This window comes from Pristiophorus japonicus, chromosome 11 (genome assembly GCF_044704955.1).
Source record: "Pristiophorus japonicus isolate sPriJap1 chromosome 11, sPriJap1.hap1, whole genome shotgun sequence".
Lineage (NCBI taxonomy): Eukaryota > Metazoa > Chordata > Chondrichthyes > Pristiophoridae > Pristiophorus > Pristiophorus japonicus.
The window spans coordinates 122,451,906-122,469,581 of NC_091987.1; the positions used below are offsets into that span (position 1 = coordinate 122,451,906).

Sequence of the window (17,676 nt, forward strand, 5' to 3'; positions counted from 1 at the left end):
CTAGAAAGGCTTCTGCTCAGGCTGAAACTCGTGCACCCCTTAACCTACTGGATTGGGTCATGGGTTTTCCTATCTAGACGTAGGCATATTTTTCCTACTAGCAGGTATCTCAGCTCTAGGCCACACAACAAATCTGTTAGGGAACCCTGTATGTTGCTGTTGGCAAAGCTTTTGTAAACCATCTTTTTGCCATCAACAGAGCATTTGTGATGCCCTGCATTTGGCACCTAGGGGCAGAGTGGTGCATTACAGGTTAGGCAGCCCCATCAATGCCAAGATCAGGCTTGGTGATTCAATAAGTTAAATTCTGCTTTTATTACAGGTGATTCTGGGATTTTTAACCAATGCTTTGGGGGTTGTTTCACAATTCCATCTATTTCTCCATGTAAACTGCCTTGCCTATAACAACAAATGGTTCTGTGATTCCGTATAATTGGCACCACCGGTTTATGACTGAGTAAAATTCAGTTGTTATTGACAAACTGCCTGGCGCTCATTACAGCACTTGCACAACTATTGTTATTTGGCTCAAGAGGGGTTCATGTCGACCGGCAGGTCCAGCTGCACTCGAGCAATATCTGATTTGTCCACGGGTTTTATGCAAAAGTGGAGAGTTCATGGGTTTGTCATGATTGGCAAAGGTTCATTGACAGAACCGATTATAACATAGAAACATAGAAAATAGGTGCAGGGGTAGGCCGTTCGGCCCTTCGAGCCTGCACCACCATTCAATAAGATCATGGCTGATCATTCACCTCAGTACCCCTTTCCTGCTTTCTCTCCATATCCCTTGATCCCTTTAGCCGTAAGGGCCATATCTAACTCCCTCTTGAATATATATTATAGAGGAAAAGAAATAACCTTAAGATTTTAACTTTCTCCTATAAACCAGTATTTTTTTTCAAAATGCATTTCTAATTAGTAAATAAACAATTAATAATAGACACCGTTGTTGGGCATGTGATCGCAATACTCATATTCACACAGTCTGCATGTGAACTTTAACCTTTTTATGTGTCTTGGTAAAAATGCTAAGACGAAAAGCAGAGTGTGTGTTTTTTCATCAATGTGAGTACTTCATTGTTTACTTAATCGTGGTAGATGTTAATATTGTAAATATACACAGGTGGAGTACTTTCATCTGTGTCGTGTGAGTGTGTATAAGGGGTTTTTGACTAAAATTATTGAATGTGGCTAAAAAGGTGTCGGGTGTCGCCGTAGCCACAGCCGTGAACAACACTGATATGGAGACTGGGACATTTCCTTTCCTGCATCCCCACCATCACTTTCTCCTTTATGTTTTGGTTGAAAGTGGTTTTGGGAGTAGGGGAAGAAAAGATTCTGGTAAATAGAACAAGTTCTATAGTATTCAAGCTTATAAAAAGACTGAAATATTGCTACTTTATTTTGGCAGAAAAGAGATTACACAGTTGATGAATGAGTTGGATGAAGAAAAAAAGATCCGTATATCATTACAAGTGAGTCGTATCTTTAATATATACTGTTCGTGAGATCCTCTTTTCAGGTACATTACTTGTGCAAATTTGCAGTGTGAATGTTATATTACCAGAGTGCTGGCAGTCAGTGGCTACATAAAGTGAAAAGAAAAAGTAGTGTGCTTTCAAAGGAATAATTACCTGCAAGAAACCACCAGCCGCATGTCAGGGCCATTAAAGGAGCGGAGGTGCAGCGGCCTGGGAGCAGCGTGGAGACATGCCACTTTAGCTGGTGCAGGGGGTCGATGACTTAGAGAAGGGTAACTTGATTGGATGTCACCAAAATCAAAGTCACTGATTGGAGCATGGCAAGCAGCAGAGGAGCGGCGAGAGATTATGGAGCGATGTGATTGGGGCTCAGGAGAGGCGTGTGTTCGGGGCCCAGATGAAGCGAAGGCCCAGGCTCAGGGGCAGGACGGGCCAGACCACACTGTGATATGTGTGCACACTAGGTCCGTGCAGAAGAGCAGGTCTTCAGTTGTCTTGGTTAATCCTTGCCACTGGACCAAGACCTAGCTCTGTCAAGCCTGTGTGGTGGCTGGTGTGCAACGGCCGACGCACGTTAAAAAAAATCCACGCATAGGCATCCTCCATCCTTCAATATGTAGTTCGGGACCTGGAATGTCAGGTCCTTCATTGAAACACCTGTGAACTCATCCCTTTTTGGTGTGGAAGCAAGTCATCCTTGGTATGAGGGACCACCTAAGAAGAATTAGTATAGATTTGACCGTGATTAGATTGCTGCTTCATCACGCTGATAGCTTTTTTTTTAATAGGTTTTAGGCATCTACAATACCTCGCTGATGCTATATTGATTAGAAATCAAATCAAACTTATTTGTCATTGGGTGCTGTGTACTCATTTTTCATCCCCTCATTTCATTTGGGTTGTAATCAAATACAAATATAACCCCAATATACCAGATTTCGTTACTTGAATATTTTGATTCATTTTAATTAAATTTATATGACCCACTGAATTGATTATAAGTGTGACTTGGACATTAATTTAGGACATTTACAGCTAATTAATATCACTAATCTTGAAATAGTAATGGTTATCTTACTGTTAATCTTCGTGTCCTAATCAATATTTATCCCTCAATCTGCTCATTATCACATTGCTGTTTGAGACTTTGCTGTGCGCAAATTGGCTGCCGCGTTTCCACAGTAACAACTCTTCAAAAGTACATCATTGGTAGTAAAGTACTTTGGGACTTCCTGAGGTCATGAACTGTGCTTATATAAATGTAACTCTCGCCTCTTGAGTTCGAAGGTTGTGGGTTTGAGCCCCTGGAGACTAGAGTACATAACCCAAATTGACACTCCAATGCATTGTTGAAGAACCATTGTATCTAATTTGGCACAATGCTTGTCCGACATCCAGTATTGGATAAGCAGAAATTTCCTCCAACTAATTATTGGGAAGACTGAAGCCATTGTCTTCAGTCGTCACTACAATTTTGTTCCCTAGCCACAGACTCCATCCCTCTCCCTGGCGACTGACTGAGGCTGAACCAGATCGTTCGCAACCTTGGTGTTGCTGATCATGAGACGATCTTGCGACCACATATCCGCTCCATCACCAAGACTGCCTACTTCTACCTCCATAACATCAACCAACTCTGCCCCTGCCTTAGCTCATCTGCTGCTGAAACCATCATCCATGCCTTTGTTACCTCTAGATTTGATTATTCCAATGCTCACCCGGCCGGCTTCACATCTTCCACCCTCCGTGAACTTGAATGAATCCAAAACTTGCCCATATCCCAACTCACACCAAGTCCCGTTCACCCATCACCCCTATGTTCGTTGACCTACATTGGTTCTCAGTATGGCAACACCTCGATTTTTAAAATTCTCATCCTTGTGTTCAAATTTCTCCATGGCCTCCCTATCTCTGTAACCTCCTCCAGCCCTACAACCCTCGGGGATCTCTGTGCTCCTCCAATTTGGCCTCTTGCATATCCCTGCTTTTAATCACTCCATCATTGCTGGCCATGTTTTCAGATGCCTAGGCCCTAACCTCTGGAATTCCCTCCCTAAACCTCTCCTCCTTTAAGACCTACCTCTTTGACCAAGCTTTTGGTCATCTGTCCTAATATTTCCTTATGTGACTAGTGTCAAATTTTGTTTCATAATGCTCCTGTGAAGTGCCTTGGGACGTTTTACTATAAGAACATAAGAATTAGGAACAGGAGTAGGCCATCTAGCCCCTCGAGCCTGCTCCGCCACTCAATAAGATCATGGCTGATCTGGCCGTGGACTTAGCTCCACTTACCCGCCCATTCCCCATAACCCTTAATTCCCTTATTGGTTAAAAATCTATTTATCTGTGATTTGAATACATTCAATGAGCTAGCCTCAACTGCTTCTCTGGACAGAGAATTCCACAGATTCACAACCCTCTGGGAGAAGAAATTCCTTCTCAACTCGGTTTTAAATTGGCTCCCCCGTATTTTGAGGCTGTGCCCCCTAGTTCTAGTCTCCCCGAGCAGTGGAAACAACCTCTCTGCCTCTATCTTGTCTATCCCTTTCATTATTTTAAATGTTTCTATAAGATCACCCCTCATCCTTCTGAACTCCAACGAGTAAAGACCCAGTCTACTCAATCTATCATCATAAGGTAACCCCCTCATCTCTGGAATCAGCCTAGTGACTCGTCTCTGTACCCCCTCCAAAGCTAGTATATCCTTCCTTAAGTAAGGTGACCAAAACTGCACGCAGTACTCCAGGTGCGTCCTCACCAATACCCTGTACAGTTGCAGCAGGACCTCCCTGCTTTTGTACTCCATCCCTCTCGCAATGAAGGCCAACATTCCATTCACCTTCCTGATTACCTGCTGCACCTGCAAACTAACTTTTTGGGATTCATGCACAAGGACCCCCAGGTCCCTCTGCACCGCAGCATGTTGTAATTTCTCCCCATTCAAATAATATTCCCTTTTACTGTGTTTTTTTTCCAAGGTGGATAACCTCACATTTTCCGACATTGTATTCCATCTGCCAAACCTTAGCCCATTCGCTTAACCTATCTAAATCTCTTTGCAGCCTCTCTGTGTCCTCTACACAACCCGCTTTCCCACTAATCTTTGTGTCATCTGCAAATTTTGTTACAATACACTCTATCCCCTCTTCCAGGTCATCTATGTATATTGTAAACAGTTGTGGTCCCAGCACCGATCCCTGTGGCACACCACTAACCTCCGATTTCCAACCCGAAAAGGACCCATTTATCCCGACTCTCTGCTTTCTGTTAGCCAGCCAATTCTCTATCCATGCTAATACATTTCCTCTGACTCCGCGTACCTTTATCTTCTGCAGTAACCTTTTGTGTGGCACCTTATCGAATGCCTTTTGGAAATCTAAATACACCACATCCATCGGTACACCTCTATCCACCATGCTCGTTATATCCTCAAAGAATTCCAGTAAATTAGTTAAACATGATTTCCCCTTTATGAATCCATGTTGCGTCTGCTTGATTGCACTATTCCTATCTAGATGCCCCGCTATTTCTTCTTTAATGATAGCTTCAAGCATTTTCCCCACTACAGATGTTAAACTAACCAGCCTATAGTTACCTGCCTTTTGTCTGCCCCCTTTTTTAAACAGAGGCGTTACATTAGCTGCTTTCCAATCCGATGGTACCTCCCCAGAGTCCAGAGAATTTTGGTAGATTATAACGAATACATCTGCTATAACTTCCGCCATTTCTTTTAATACCCTGGGATGCATTTCATCAGGATCAGGGGACTTGTCTACCTTGAGATCCATTAGCCTGTCCAGCACTACCCCCCTAGTGATAGTGATTGTCTCAAGGTCCTCCCGTCCCACATTCCCGTGACCAGCAATTTTTGGCATGGTTTTTGTGTCTTCCACTGTGAAGACCGAAGCAAAATAATTGTTTAAGGTCTCAGCCATTTCCACATTTCCCATTATTAAACTCCCCTTTTCATCTTCTAAGGGACCAACATTTACTTTAGTCACTCTTTTCCATTTTATATATCGGTAAAAGCTTTTGCTATGTTGGAGATGCCGTCCTTTTGGATGTCATTAAATCGAGGCCGTCTGCTTTCTCAAGTGGATGTAAAAGATCTTGTAGCACTATTCAAAACAGAGCACGGTAGTCCTGGCCAACAATTATCCCTCAACCAGCATCACAAAAATGGATTATCTGGTCATTTATCTCTTTGCTGTTTGTGGGATCTTGCTGTATGTAGATTGGCTGCTGCATTTCTGAGATTACAACAGTGACCACACTTCAAAACTACTTCATTGGTTGTAAAGTGTTTTGGGATGTCCTGAGGTTGTGAGAGGAGCTTTATGCATACAAGTTTTTTCCTTCTTTCAAACACTTAGCCACTTGTTGATGAAACCTTGGGGGGAAAATTGCGGTCAGAGGCTTCCTTCGGGCGGATGCCTCCGACCTGAAATCTTTTTACAAAAATACCTGGTAGTCCCAGAGGAACGTAGGATTCCAGCTTACAGTCCAGCTAACGGAAACATGTCTTCCAGGATCGTATTCGTATCCTGGCATCACGTGGGCCTGGACCACCAATCACTATCTAGTTTTCTCATTGATAGTAATGGGAGCTTCGTTTGTATGAGCACCCATTACTATCAATGAGAATACCCCCTAAAACAAGAAACAAGACACAATAAATAAAAAAAACACCTCATATATTTAAAATGAATTGAAATTGAATGTAATGAAATGTTTTAGAAAAAAAAAACTTGAATTTTTTTTCACGTGTTTTAATATGGTTAAAATAAACTTGCCTGAATGGACTGGATTTTTAATATAAACATGAGTGATTAAATTTAATTTTTCTATGTTTTAAAACTCCTCGCTGTTAAAAGTAGACTACATGTCTACTTTTACCAGGCGTAAGAGTTTGAAGGTCAAAAGACAGATCACAAAAACTGGTTCTCGATGCATGCGCATTGCGCAGAGAGAACTGCCATTTGCGAGGCCTCTTCGGGTGCGTGCGCCCATCATACATATCCGGCGAGGCCGCAATTTTTGGCTCATTCTCTTGCTGCATTGTTCTATGGCTTAGAGTCTAGCAGTTCACAGCCACTGTTCCCATGTTATATTATGGGTCGTGAACAGGCTTCCTTGGCCTAAGGAAGGTAAATTTTGAATGCAGATGTGTCTATTCTCCCAAAACATTATTTTTTTAAGATTCCTTCTGTTTTTAAAGCTCCCAAGAGGCTCCGTTTTCTAAACCCAGTTTAACACCACCGCATAATTTTGCATAATCCACAAGCATATAATCCCCCGATAGAGCCATTTAATGCCTCTCTGCAATTTTGAAAGTGTTGCAGCCGATAGTATATTCAACATATGTCAAATGATGTCCAGTGTAAAATATCTTTCCCCCTTTTGCACTTACCCATTTTCCCTAACAGCAAAAGCACTGGGTGTTGCTACTTGCACAACCCAAACTTCATGCTGTTGTACACGCCATTACACTGTTTCCCCCAATGTCCAGTGAAATCTGCAGAGCAGTTTTCCCACCAGTACAATGGAGAAACTATATTAGTAGCAGTGTTTTAATACTCCAGTACACTGTGCCATAGAATTACAAGATAGTGCTCCATGGCTTTGTTTCGAAATGCAATAAGTTTCCAATGCCAGCCTGCTGCTTTCGGGAGATGCAGATTACAGGCCGGATTGAAGTTAGGAAATACTCCTTCGTAAACTAGAGGTGATCCAAAACTCGGCTTCCCGTGTCCTAACCCGCACCAATCACCCATCACCCCTGTGCTCACTGACATACATTGGCTCCTGGTGAAGCAACGCCCCAATTTCAAAATTCTCATCCTTGTTTTCAAATCCCTTCATGGCCTCGCCCCTCCCTATCTCTGTAATCTCCTGCAGCCTCACAACCTCCCCGAGATGTCTGCATTCCTCTAATTTTGCCCTCTTGAGCCAAATTCCTCCATGGCCTTGCCCCTCCCTATCTCTGTAACCTCCTCCAGCCCACAACCCTCTGTACTTCTCCAATTCTGGCCTCTTGCATATCCCTGCTTTTAATCACTCAACCATTGGTGGCTATGCTTTCTGTTGCCTAGGCCCTAAATTCTGGATTTCTCTGCCTAAACCTCTCAGCCTTTCTTACCTTTCTTTCCTCCTTCAAGACGCTCCTTAAAACCTACCTCTTTGACCAAGTTTTTAGTCACCTGCCCAAATTTCTCCTTTTCAGCTCGCTGTCAAATTTTTTATCTCGTAATACTCCTGTGAAATGCCTTGGGACATTTCACTATGTTAAAGGCGCTATATAAGAACATAAGAAATAGGAGCAGGAGTAGGCCATACGGCCCCTCGAGCCTGCTCCGCCATTCAATAAAATCATGGCTGATCTGATCATGGACTCAGCTCCACTTCCCTGCCCGCTCCCCATAACTCCTTATCCCCTTATCGTTTAAGAAACTGTTTATTTCTGTCTTATTCAATGTCCCTGCTTCCACAGCTCTCTGAGGCAGTGAATATCACAGATTTACAACCCTCTAGGAGAAGAAATTTCTCCTCATCTCTATTTCAAATGGGCGGCCCCTTATTCTAAGATCATGCCCACTAGTTCTAGTCTCCCCCATCTGTGGAAACATCCTTTCTGCATCCACTTTGTCAAGCCCCCTCATAATCTTATACGTTTCGATAAGATCACCTCTCATTCTTCTGAATTCCAGTGAGTAGAGGCCCAACCTACTCAACCTTTCCTCATGTCAACCCCCTCATCCCCAGAATCAACCTAGTGAATCTTCTCTGAACTGCCTCCAAAGCAAGTATATCCTTTCGGAAATAGGGAAACCAAAACTGCACGCAGTATCAATACTTTGTATAGCTGTAGCAAGACATCCCTGCTTTTATATTCCATCCCCTTTGCAATAAAGGCCAAGATACCATTGGTCTTCCTGATCACTTGCTGTACCTGCATACTATCCTTTTGCATTTCATGCACAAGTACCCCCAGGTCCCGCTGTAGTGTGGCACTTTGCAATCTTTCTCCATTTAAATAACTTACTCTTTGATTATTTCTACCAAAGTGTATGACCTCACACTTTCCAACATTATACTCCAGTTGCCAAATTTTTGCCCACTCACTTAGCCCCTATGTCCTTTTGCGGATTTTTTGTGTCCTCCTCACAAATTGCTTTTCTTCCCATCTTTGTATCGTCAGCAAACTTAGCTACGTTACACTCAGTCCCTTCTTCCAAGTCGTTAATATAGATTGTAAATAGTTGGGGTCCCAGCACTGCTCCTTGCGGCACTCTACTAGTTACTGGTTGCCAACCAGAGAATGAACCATTTATTCTGACACTCTGTTTTCTGTTCGTTAGTCAATCCTCTATCCATCCAAAAGTATAAAATAGCCAAGGTAGGTGGATGGAGTTAAGATACAGATCATCTATGATCTCATTGAATGGAGGGAATGGAGGAACATGAGTAGGCCTTTGAGCCCCTCGAGCCTGTTCCACCATTCAATGAGATCATGGCTGATCTGAGACCTAACTTCATATACCTGCCTTTGGCCCATACCCCTTAGTACCTTTGGTTAACAAAAATCTATCAATCCAAAGTGGATGACTTCACATTTGCCTACATTGAAATCCATTTGCCATTGTTTTACCCATTCGCTTAATCTGTCAATATCCTTTGTAATTTTATGCTTTCATCTACACTGCCTACCATGCCGCATGTCTATTTTTCATTGGAAAATTTGGATATATAATTTTCTATGCCATCATCTAAGTCGTTAATAACTACTGTGAATAGTTGAGGCCCCAACACAGTTCCCTGCGGGACACCACTAGTTACATCGTGACATCCTGCTAGTTTGAATACCTACCCATTATTGCCACTGCCTGGCTCCTGCCGCTCAGCCAGTTTCCTAACCAGGACAATAATTTGCTCTCAATTCCGTGGGCTTCGAGCTTAGTTAACATTCTCATATGTGGGACTTTATCAAATGTCTTCTGGAAGTCCATATAAATAACATCCATAGACATTCCCCTGTCCACTACTTTACTCACCTCCTCAAAAAATTCAATCCGGTTTGTCAGGCAATACCTACGTTTCACAAATCCATGCTGGCTCTCTCTGATCAATTGAAAATTTTTGAGTTGTTCAGTCACCCTATCCTTAATTATAGACTCTAGCAATTTCCCGAAAACACATGTTAGGCTAACTGTTCTATAATTCCCTGGTTTCCCTCACTCGTCATTCTTAAATAGTGGAGTGACATATGCAATTTTCCAATCTAAAGCAGCGGTTCTTGAATCGAGAGAACTTTGGAAGATTATAGTTAGGGCATCTGCAATGTGCTCACCTACTTCCTTTAATCCCTCGGATAGAAATCATCTGGTCCTGGGGATTTGTCACTCTATAGTGCCATTATTTTCTTCATTACTGTTATTTTACTTGCGTTAATTTTATTGAGTCCCTGTCCCTGATTCAATATTAGTTTCCTTGGGATTTCCGGTATGCTATTCTCTTCCCCTACTGTAAATACTGTTGCAAAGTAATTATTTAACATGTCCGTCATTTCCTTATTATCATTGACAATATTTAGTGTCCAGTCCTGACCATCTTGCAGTCAGCATGGATTTGTTGAGGGAAGGTCTTGTCTGACTAACTTGATTGAATTTTTTGAGGAGGTAACAAAGAGGGTTGATGAAGGTAGTATATCTGGTGTAATCTACATGGATTTTAGCAACGCTTTTGACAAGGTCCCACATGACAGACTGGTCAGAAAAGTAAAAGTGGCAAGTTGGATCTGAACATACGAACAATGACAGACAGGTAAAGACCGTCAGGTTCATCGGGTACCACAACATATACGCTCCACACCACCCGAAACCATGTGATCTCCTAGGAGAGACAAAAAAAGATTTTAAAAACCCAAGCCAATTTGGGAGGAAAAATCTGGGAAATTCCTCTCCAACCCATCTAGATGATCGAAACTAGTTCAAAATTCCCAGTAGTACCTGCCTTCTGTAAGCAGAGATCTCTGCCCCAGCCAGAAATAAATCCAGCTCTCGCTTGAAGGAATTCAGCGAGTCTGTATCCACCGCACAAGACGGCAGCCTGTTCCAGAGGTCCACTATTCTCTGGGAAAAGAACCACCCACCTCCTGACATCTAAACTAGCCTTGTATAACTTAAATGTGTGACCCCTAGTCCTGCCTAACCTATTTAATTGAAATAAACTGTCAGCTGGAACACAATTAATTCCCTTCATGATCTTATAAACCGCAATCAGATTCCCCCTAAGTCTACGCTACTCTAAGGTATAGAGTCACAACTCTTTTAGCCTATCTTGGTACCTAAGATGCTTTAGACTGGGAATGAGTCTAGTGGCACTCCTCTGCACCCTTTCCAAAGCCTCAATATCACCCACGTATGTGAAGAGACCAAAACTGGACACAGTATTCCAAGTGCGGCCTGACTAAGGTTACATAGGATTACATTGGATATACGATACAGAAACAGGCCATTCGGCCCAACCAGTCCATGCTGGTGTTTATGCTCCACTCGAGCCTCCCATCTTTTCTCATCTAAATCTAACAGAATTACTCTCTATTTCCTTCTCCCTCATATGCTTGTCTAGCCTCCCCTTAAATGCATCTGTACTATTCGCTTCAAACACTCCCTGTGGTAGTGAGTTCCACATTCTCACCACTCACTGAATAAAGAAGTTTCTTCTGAATTCCCTATTGGATTTCTTGCTGACTACCTTATATTGATAACCTCTAGTTATGCTCTTCCCCACAAGTGGAAACATTCTCTCTCTATCCACTCTTATCAAAACCTTTCATAAGGTCATCCCTCAGCCTTCTCTTTTCAAGAGAAAAGAGACCCAGCCTGTTCATCCTTTCCTGATGTGTATACCCTCGCATTTCCTGTATCATCCTTGTAAATCTTCTGTAATTGTAATCTTATACCTTCTGTACTGAGAGCACAACAACAGCAATATCACCACCTCCACGTCACATACCATCCTTACTTGGACATATATCGCCATTCCTACATAGTCACTGGGTCCGTGTGATTCCCTACCCAATACCACTGTGGGCGCAGCATCAGCAGGTCTTGCACAAGGACAAAACAGTGTGCCTTGTCTTGTATTCAATTGTCCTATGCATACACCCCAACCCCCTATTTGCTCTTGCTATCACTGCACGGCATTGCTCGTGTACCTTTAAGGATGTACGCACTAGAATGCCCAAATCTCTATCTCCACCATCTTTAATGCCTTTCCCTGGAGGGTGTATGAATGTTGAGTATTTGCTCGGCCCACATGCATAACACTGCACTTATCTAAGTTATACATCATTTTCCAGTCTTAAGTCCAATCTCCCAACACATTAAGATCTGCCTGAAGCAGACAAGCATCATCTACAGTTCTATCACTCGCACAGATCTTTGTATCATCTGCAAATTTGTAGATTGTGCCCCCAACACCTACATCCAGATCATTAATAAAAATAATAAAGAACAACGGTCCCAACATTGATCCCTGCAGGACACCACTGGTGAGCGGTCTCCAATAAGATCCAAATCCATCTATAACTACTTTTTGCCTACGTCTAGGCAGCCAGCTCTGAATCCAGCTCAATATATTACCCACTAATACCAGAGGCATTGCTATTATAGAGAAGCCTTTTATGCGATACCTTATCAAAAACTTTTGGGAAATGTAAGTAGACAACGGGGGGAAAATTGGGGAGTGCCCTAAACAGGGCGTTAACTTTTAAAATTTGAAAAATTATCGCCAGACGCTAATGTTTTCAAACTTTAAAAAAGTTTGCCGTTTGCGCTCCAGGAAGGAAGTGGAGCACTAAATCAAGTGCTCCTCTATCTTTCTGGAACGCAAGAGGCAGCAGGCATGGCGGTAGCTGTGCAGCGCTGCCGCGTTGGAAGGCTCCTTCCCTCCCTTAAAGGAAAGGGCCATCGCCACAGGCTCTGCAAAAGAAGACTTACCTTCTCCTCGATGGCAGCTGCGATCCGGCCCGATCAGCTCAATGCACTGCAGCAGAGTGCTGGGCTGATCAATCACGGGCAGCAAACAAGATTAAAAAATTGGAAAGAGATTTGAAATGTTTTTTTTACTTACTTTGTCCACCTTGCCTTTAAGCATTGCCCCTGTAGCGCCGGGCCTCCCGATGGATGCCTCCTGCAACTGTCAGTGTTTTCACCCGAGGTGCAAGTTCGTTCCGGGGTGCTACAAGCACGATGCCGACGGTGATGATGTCACGATCTCCAGGTGAAGGAGATCAGGCGCATTACTATACCGCCGCTGCAAAACTCCCGCCGAATTTAGCGGGAGTTGCTGATCTCACCGCAGACCCATTTATGCCCCGTTATCGCCCCCCGAAGGCACAGAGGAGCCCAATTTCATCACCAATGTCTATTGGACTACCCTCATCCACCAACATTGTAACTTCTTCAAAAAATGGAATTAGATTTGTAAGACATGACCTTTTTATGAAACCATGTTGGGTGTTACCTTATGATGATAGATTGAGTAGACTGGGTCTTTACTCGTTGGAGTTCAGAAGGATGAGGGGTGATCTTATAGAAACATTTAAAATAATGAAAGGGATAGACAAGATAGAGGCAGAGAGGTTGTTTCCACTGGTCAGGGAGACTAGAACTAGGGGGCACAGCCTCAAAATACGGGGGAGCCAATTTAAAACCGAGTTGAGAAGGAATTTCTTCTCCCAGAGGGTTGTGAATCTGTGGAATTCTCTGCCCAAGGAAGCAGTTGAGGCTAGCTCATTGAATGTCTTCAAGTCACAGAAAGGTAGATTTTTAACCAAAAAGGGAATTAAGGGTTACGGGGAGCGGGCGGGTAAGTGGAGCTGAGTCCACGGCCAGATCAGCCATGATCTTGTTGAATGGCAGAGCAGGCTCGAGGGGCTAGATGGCCTACTCCTGTTCCTAATTCTTATGTTCTTATGTCCCTCTCTGTCCAAGTGTTCATATATACATCTCTAATGATTTTCTCAAGTATCTTACCTATTACTGATGTTAAATTAATGGGCCTATAGTTACCCGGGTTTGTCTTGTCACCTTTTTTTTAAAAGTGGGGACTACAATAGCCTCCTTCCAGTCTATAGTAATCATTCCAGAGTGCGGTGAGCTAATGAAAATACAGGCTATGGGCTCGCACAGCACATGTCCCATCTCCCCGAGGTTCCTATCGGATGGATATCATCTGGTTCGGCTGCTCTATTTTCACGTTCTTAATTCTTTCTTGTCATTTATTTTAACACTAGTTTTGTTAGTAACTTTATTAAAATCTAATAGTTGAGCATCATCTTCAAGGGTGAAGATCAATGCAAAGTACTCATTTAATATTTCTGCCATACCCAGTGAGTCTTTTGTAATCTGTCCTTGAACATTGTTCAATGGCCCAATAGTCTTCGATAGTTTTCTGACTCTACATAACTGAAAAAGCTTTTCCCATTATTTCCAGTTGTGCACGATCTTTTTTTCCAGGAGCCTTTTTGCTGATCTAATAGCAGCCTTAGTTTTATTTAGTTGTTCCTTGTAATCAACTCTGTTTAATTGAGTGTTAAATGTCTTTAATTTATCGAACATTTCTGTTTACATCTTATTTGTTTTTGTACATAACCTGTCAGCGACCTTGGCTTTTTCTTACCACACATCCTTCTTTTGACTTTGGGTACATATTTGTTTTCCACATTTTTTATCTTGTTCTTAAAAACTTCCCATTTATATTCTACATCGGTCTCATCACCACCCAGGAGGTTTATTAAAAGCATTTGCAATCTGTTTCCATAAATAACTCATCATGTTCAGGTGTCTGACCCGGGGGCCTATAACAGTTACCAATAATTAGTCCCCTCCCTGCCTGTGAACTTGAACCCAAATAGCCTCAGCTGTACTTGATGAGGATAAATCAAGTCTTTCTCTAGCTGTTAGATTCTCACATAAAAATAGCAACCCCATCCCCCCTGTTGACCTTCTCTGCCCTTTCTGAAACACTTGTAGCCCTTTAGGTGAATTTCTGTTGCATCACTTTTGCCTAGCCATGTCTCAGAAATACACAATGTCTTAACTTCTCCAATACAGGATTGCAGTTGTAACAATTTGTTTCTAACACTCCTTGTATTTACATAAAAACAATTTAAAGGTGTCTCATCTTTTTTTTGTTATTTAATATATGCTTCCTATCTACATGTTTAGCATTTATGTAATAATCAAGTTCAGTAAGGCTATCTTTGAACTTATCTGCACTATCTCCTTGCCGAACTAGTTTAAATGCTTTCTGAAAGCAAACGTCCTCTGCCAGCCTTTGTACTTCCAGGAAGTTAAGATGGAGGCCATCCCTCCTAAACAACTTACCTTGTCCAGCGAACACCTCCCAATTATCGATGACGTGTAATTGGCTCAATGGCAGGAAGCAAAGGGTAATGCTCAACGGATGTTTTTATAACTGGATAGCTGTTTCCAGTGTGGTTCCGCAGAGCTCAGTACTAGATACCTTTTTGTGGTATGCATCAATGATTTGGACTTCAATGTAGGGAGCATAATTAAGAAGTTTTCAGATGATACAAAAATTGGCTGTGTGATTGATAGTGAGGAAAAAATCAATGGACGAGTTGGGTGGGCAGCAAAGTAGCAAATGGAATTCAATCCGGAGAAGTGTAAAGTAATGTGTTTGGGGAGAGCTAACAAGGGAATATACAATAAATGGTAGGATACTGAGACGTGTAGAGGGACCTTGGAGTGCATGTCCCCACATACCTGAAGGTAGTAGGACAGATAGATAATGTGGTTAAGAAAGCATACGGGATACTTGCCTTTATTAACCATAGAATACAAGAGCAGGGAGGTTATGCTTGAACTGTATAAAACACTAGTTAGGCCACAGCTAGAGTACTGCATACAGTTCTTGTACAGTACAGGAAAGATGCTATTGCACTAGAGGCTACAGAGGAGATTTATGAGGATGTTGCCAGGACTGGAGAATTTTAACTATGAGGGAAGATTGGGATAGGCTGGGGTTATTTTTTTTTGGAACTGAGGAGGCTGAGGGGAGACCTTATTGAGGTGTATAAAATTGAGGAGCTTAGATAGAATGGATAGGAAGGATCTTTCCCCTAGCAGAGAGGTCAATAACCAGGGGAGTAGATTTAAAGTAATTGGTAAAAGGTTAGAGAGGAGTTGAGAACTTTTTTCACCTAGAGGGTGGTGGGGTTCTGGAACTCACTGCCTGAAGGGTGGTAGAGGCAGAAACATTCATCACATTTCAAAAGTACTTGGCTATTCTGTTACCTACAAGGCTATGAACCAAGAGCTGGAAAGTGGGATTAGGTTGGATAGTTTTTTTGGCTGGCAGACTCAATGCATCCCTTTGTGCCATAAATTTATATGATCAATGATCCAAATGCGTCTTTTGTGAGTTGGTGCGACACTGGGAGGACATAATATTGCATCCAAAATATGACAGGAGTCTAGATTGGCCCAGAGGAATGTCTTGATCAATGGAATACTAGTGTATGTTTTCCACCTATCACAGGTGGGTATTAGTATGTCCTTACTATACAGTATAAATGCACACGAGGCCCATACTTGAGAGAAAGTCACTCTGTGACCAGTCCTTTATTAGCCAGTACTGAAGTGATGAAGGTGGGTGGAGCTTCCCCTTTAATACCTGAAAGTCCAGGGTAGGAGTGTCACCCAAAAGTTCACCACCTAGTGGTCAATGTTCTCAGGGTGTACAACTTATGACAGTTGAATACATGACAGGTATGAAGATAAGTTGAGTTAGAGAATGTTAAAGAACACCCTGGGTATTACACCTAGGATCAGAACAGCAGTGCTTGGATCAATGGATACAGATGATCTATCTGTCTATTTAACATCCTCTGCAGCTCAACTTCTCACAGATTGGATGGGAAGCTCATGTGTATTTTTCATTCACAGCTGGAAGTGGAAGGAATTAAAAAAGCACTTCAATCAAAATGAGAGTTCCCTGGAATGAATGCTGCAGTGACACCTCTGATAGCTCCAGGACTTAAGTTATAACACAGCCAAATTTAGTTTTGTGCCAAATTCATTTTGTAAGCTTTTCCCCCCCATGCATCTTTTATAAACAGGTTTTCATGAGTTTTGTAATGCAAGAGAGTCTTGGTCACACGATAACTGCAGAGTGATTTTATTATGTCCCCTGTACTAAATGCACTGACGTCCAAAAGGCTTATATACATATTTTTGTGTATGTGTGTATAAATATAAATATATACACACAATTTGCAATGAAGTAATTCAGGCGCATAAGCCCACACTGGTACTATTTGATGCTATTTTTCAATAAAGAAAATGTAATGTTTGAGTGCCAGTTTATATATGCCTGACTTTTTTGTTGTCCATTTATTTTTCTGTTGATGTGTGTTTTAGTTTATTTCTTCTGTGGTGACAGTATCACACTCCTACAAGTCATCCAGTTTTCATAGGTGTGAAATGTCCTTTTTGTATAAGGTGCTTTATCTTGAAATTATCCCTCAAAGTACAGCAATGGGTGTAGTGAGCAAAACATTCTAACCAAATTATTAATACTGTAGATTGTACAGAATTAAATTGGTGCCTGAGCAAACTCCCTATTAAAGAATGTTCCCATCTCAGCATGCCCGTTGTACTTATGGGAATTATTTCAGACTAAGATTAGAACTGTATTTCAGATTGATTTATTAAATACACAATTGCTATTTTCAGAGATTGTCTGGCTACTTTGTTCCTTCATTCTGGGATGATGCAAGAAATATTCAACTGCTGTTTAAGATTTTGTTACAGATACATGAAAGCAAATGTGAATTTTGTGATGTTGGTTGTTTGAGTCTTGGCCTCAACCCCATCTCGCCAAAGCAATTGAAATTAGGGTGTAAAATTAGAGTGACCAGTAAGAATCATACTTTAGTATCAGCTGTGGCTCGGGAGCACTCTCGCCCGAGTCAGAAGATTGTGGATTGAAATCCAACTCTAGGCTTTGAGCACATAAATCTAGACTGACTGTGCAGTGCTGAGGGAGTGCTGCATCAGAGATGCCATCTTTGAGGAGAAATTAAACCTGAGGTCCTGCTGACTCTCAGATGGACATAAAAGATCTCATGGCACTATTTCAAAGAAGATCAGGGAGTTATTAT

The 17,676-nt window shown here is 42.1% G+C and overlaps 1 protein-coding gene across 2 annotated transcripts in view; it reads left to right on the forward strand.

Moving 5' to 3' along the window:
- Positions 1 to 17,247, forward strand: part of sh3kbp1 (SH3-domain kinase binding protein 1) — a 380,309-nt gene extending 363,062 nt beyond the window's left edge. For both annotated transcript variants that reach the window (XM_070893971.1, XM_070893970.1), the window contains 2 exons: positions 1,415 to 1,478; positions 16,460 to 17,247. In XM_070893971.1, coding sequence (XP_070750072.1) covers positions 1,415 to 1,478; positions 16,460 to 16,501 — 106 coding nt within the window. In that variant the 3' untranslated portion in view covers positions 16,502 to 17,247. The remainder of the gene's footprint in view (positions 1 to 1,414; positions 1,479 to 16,459) is intronic.
- The last annotated feature ends 429 nt before the right edge of the window (positions 17,248 to 17,676 follow it).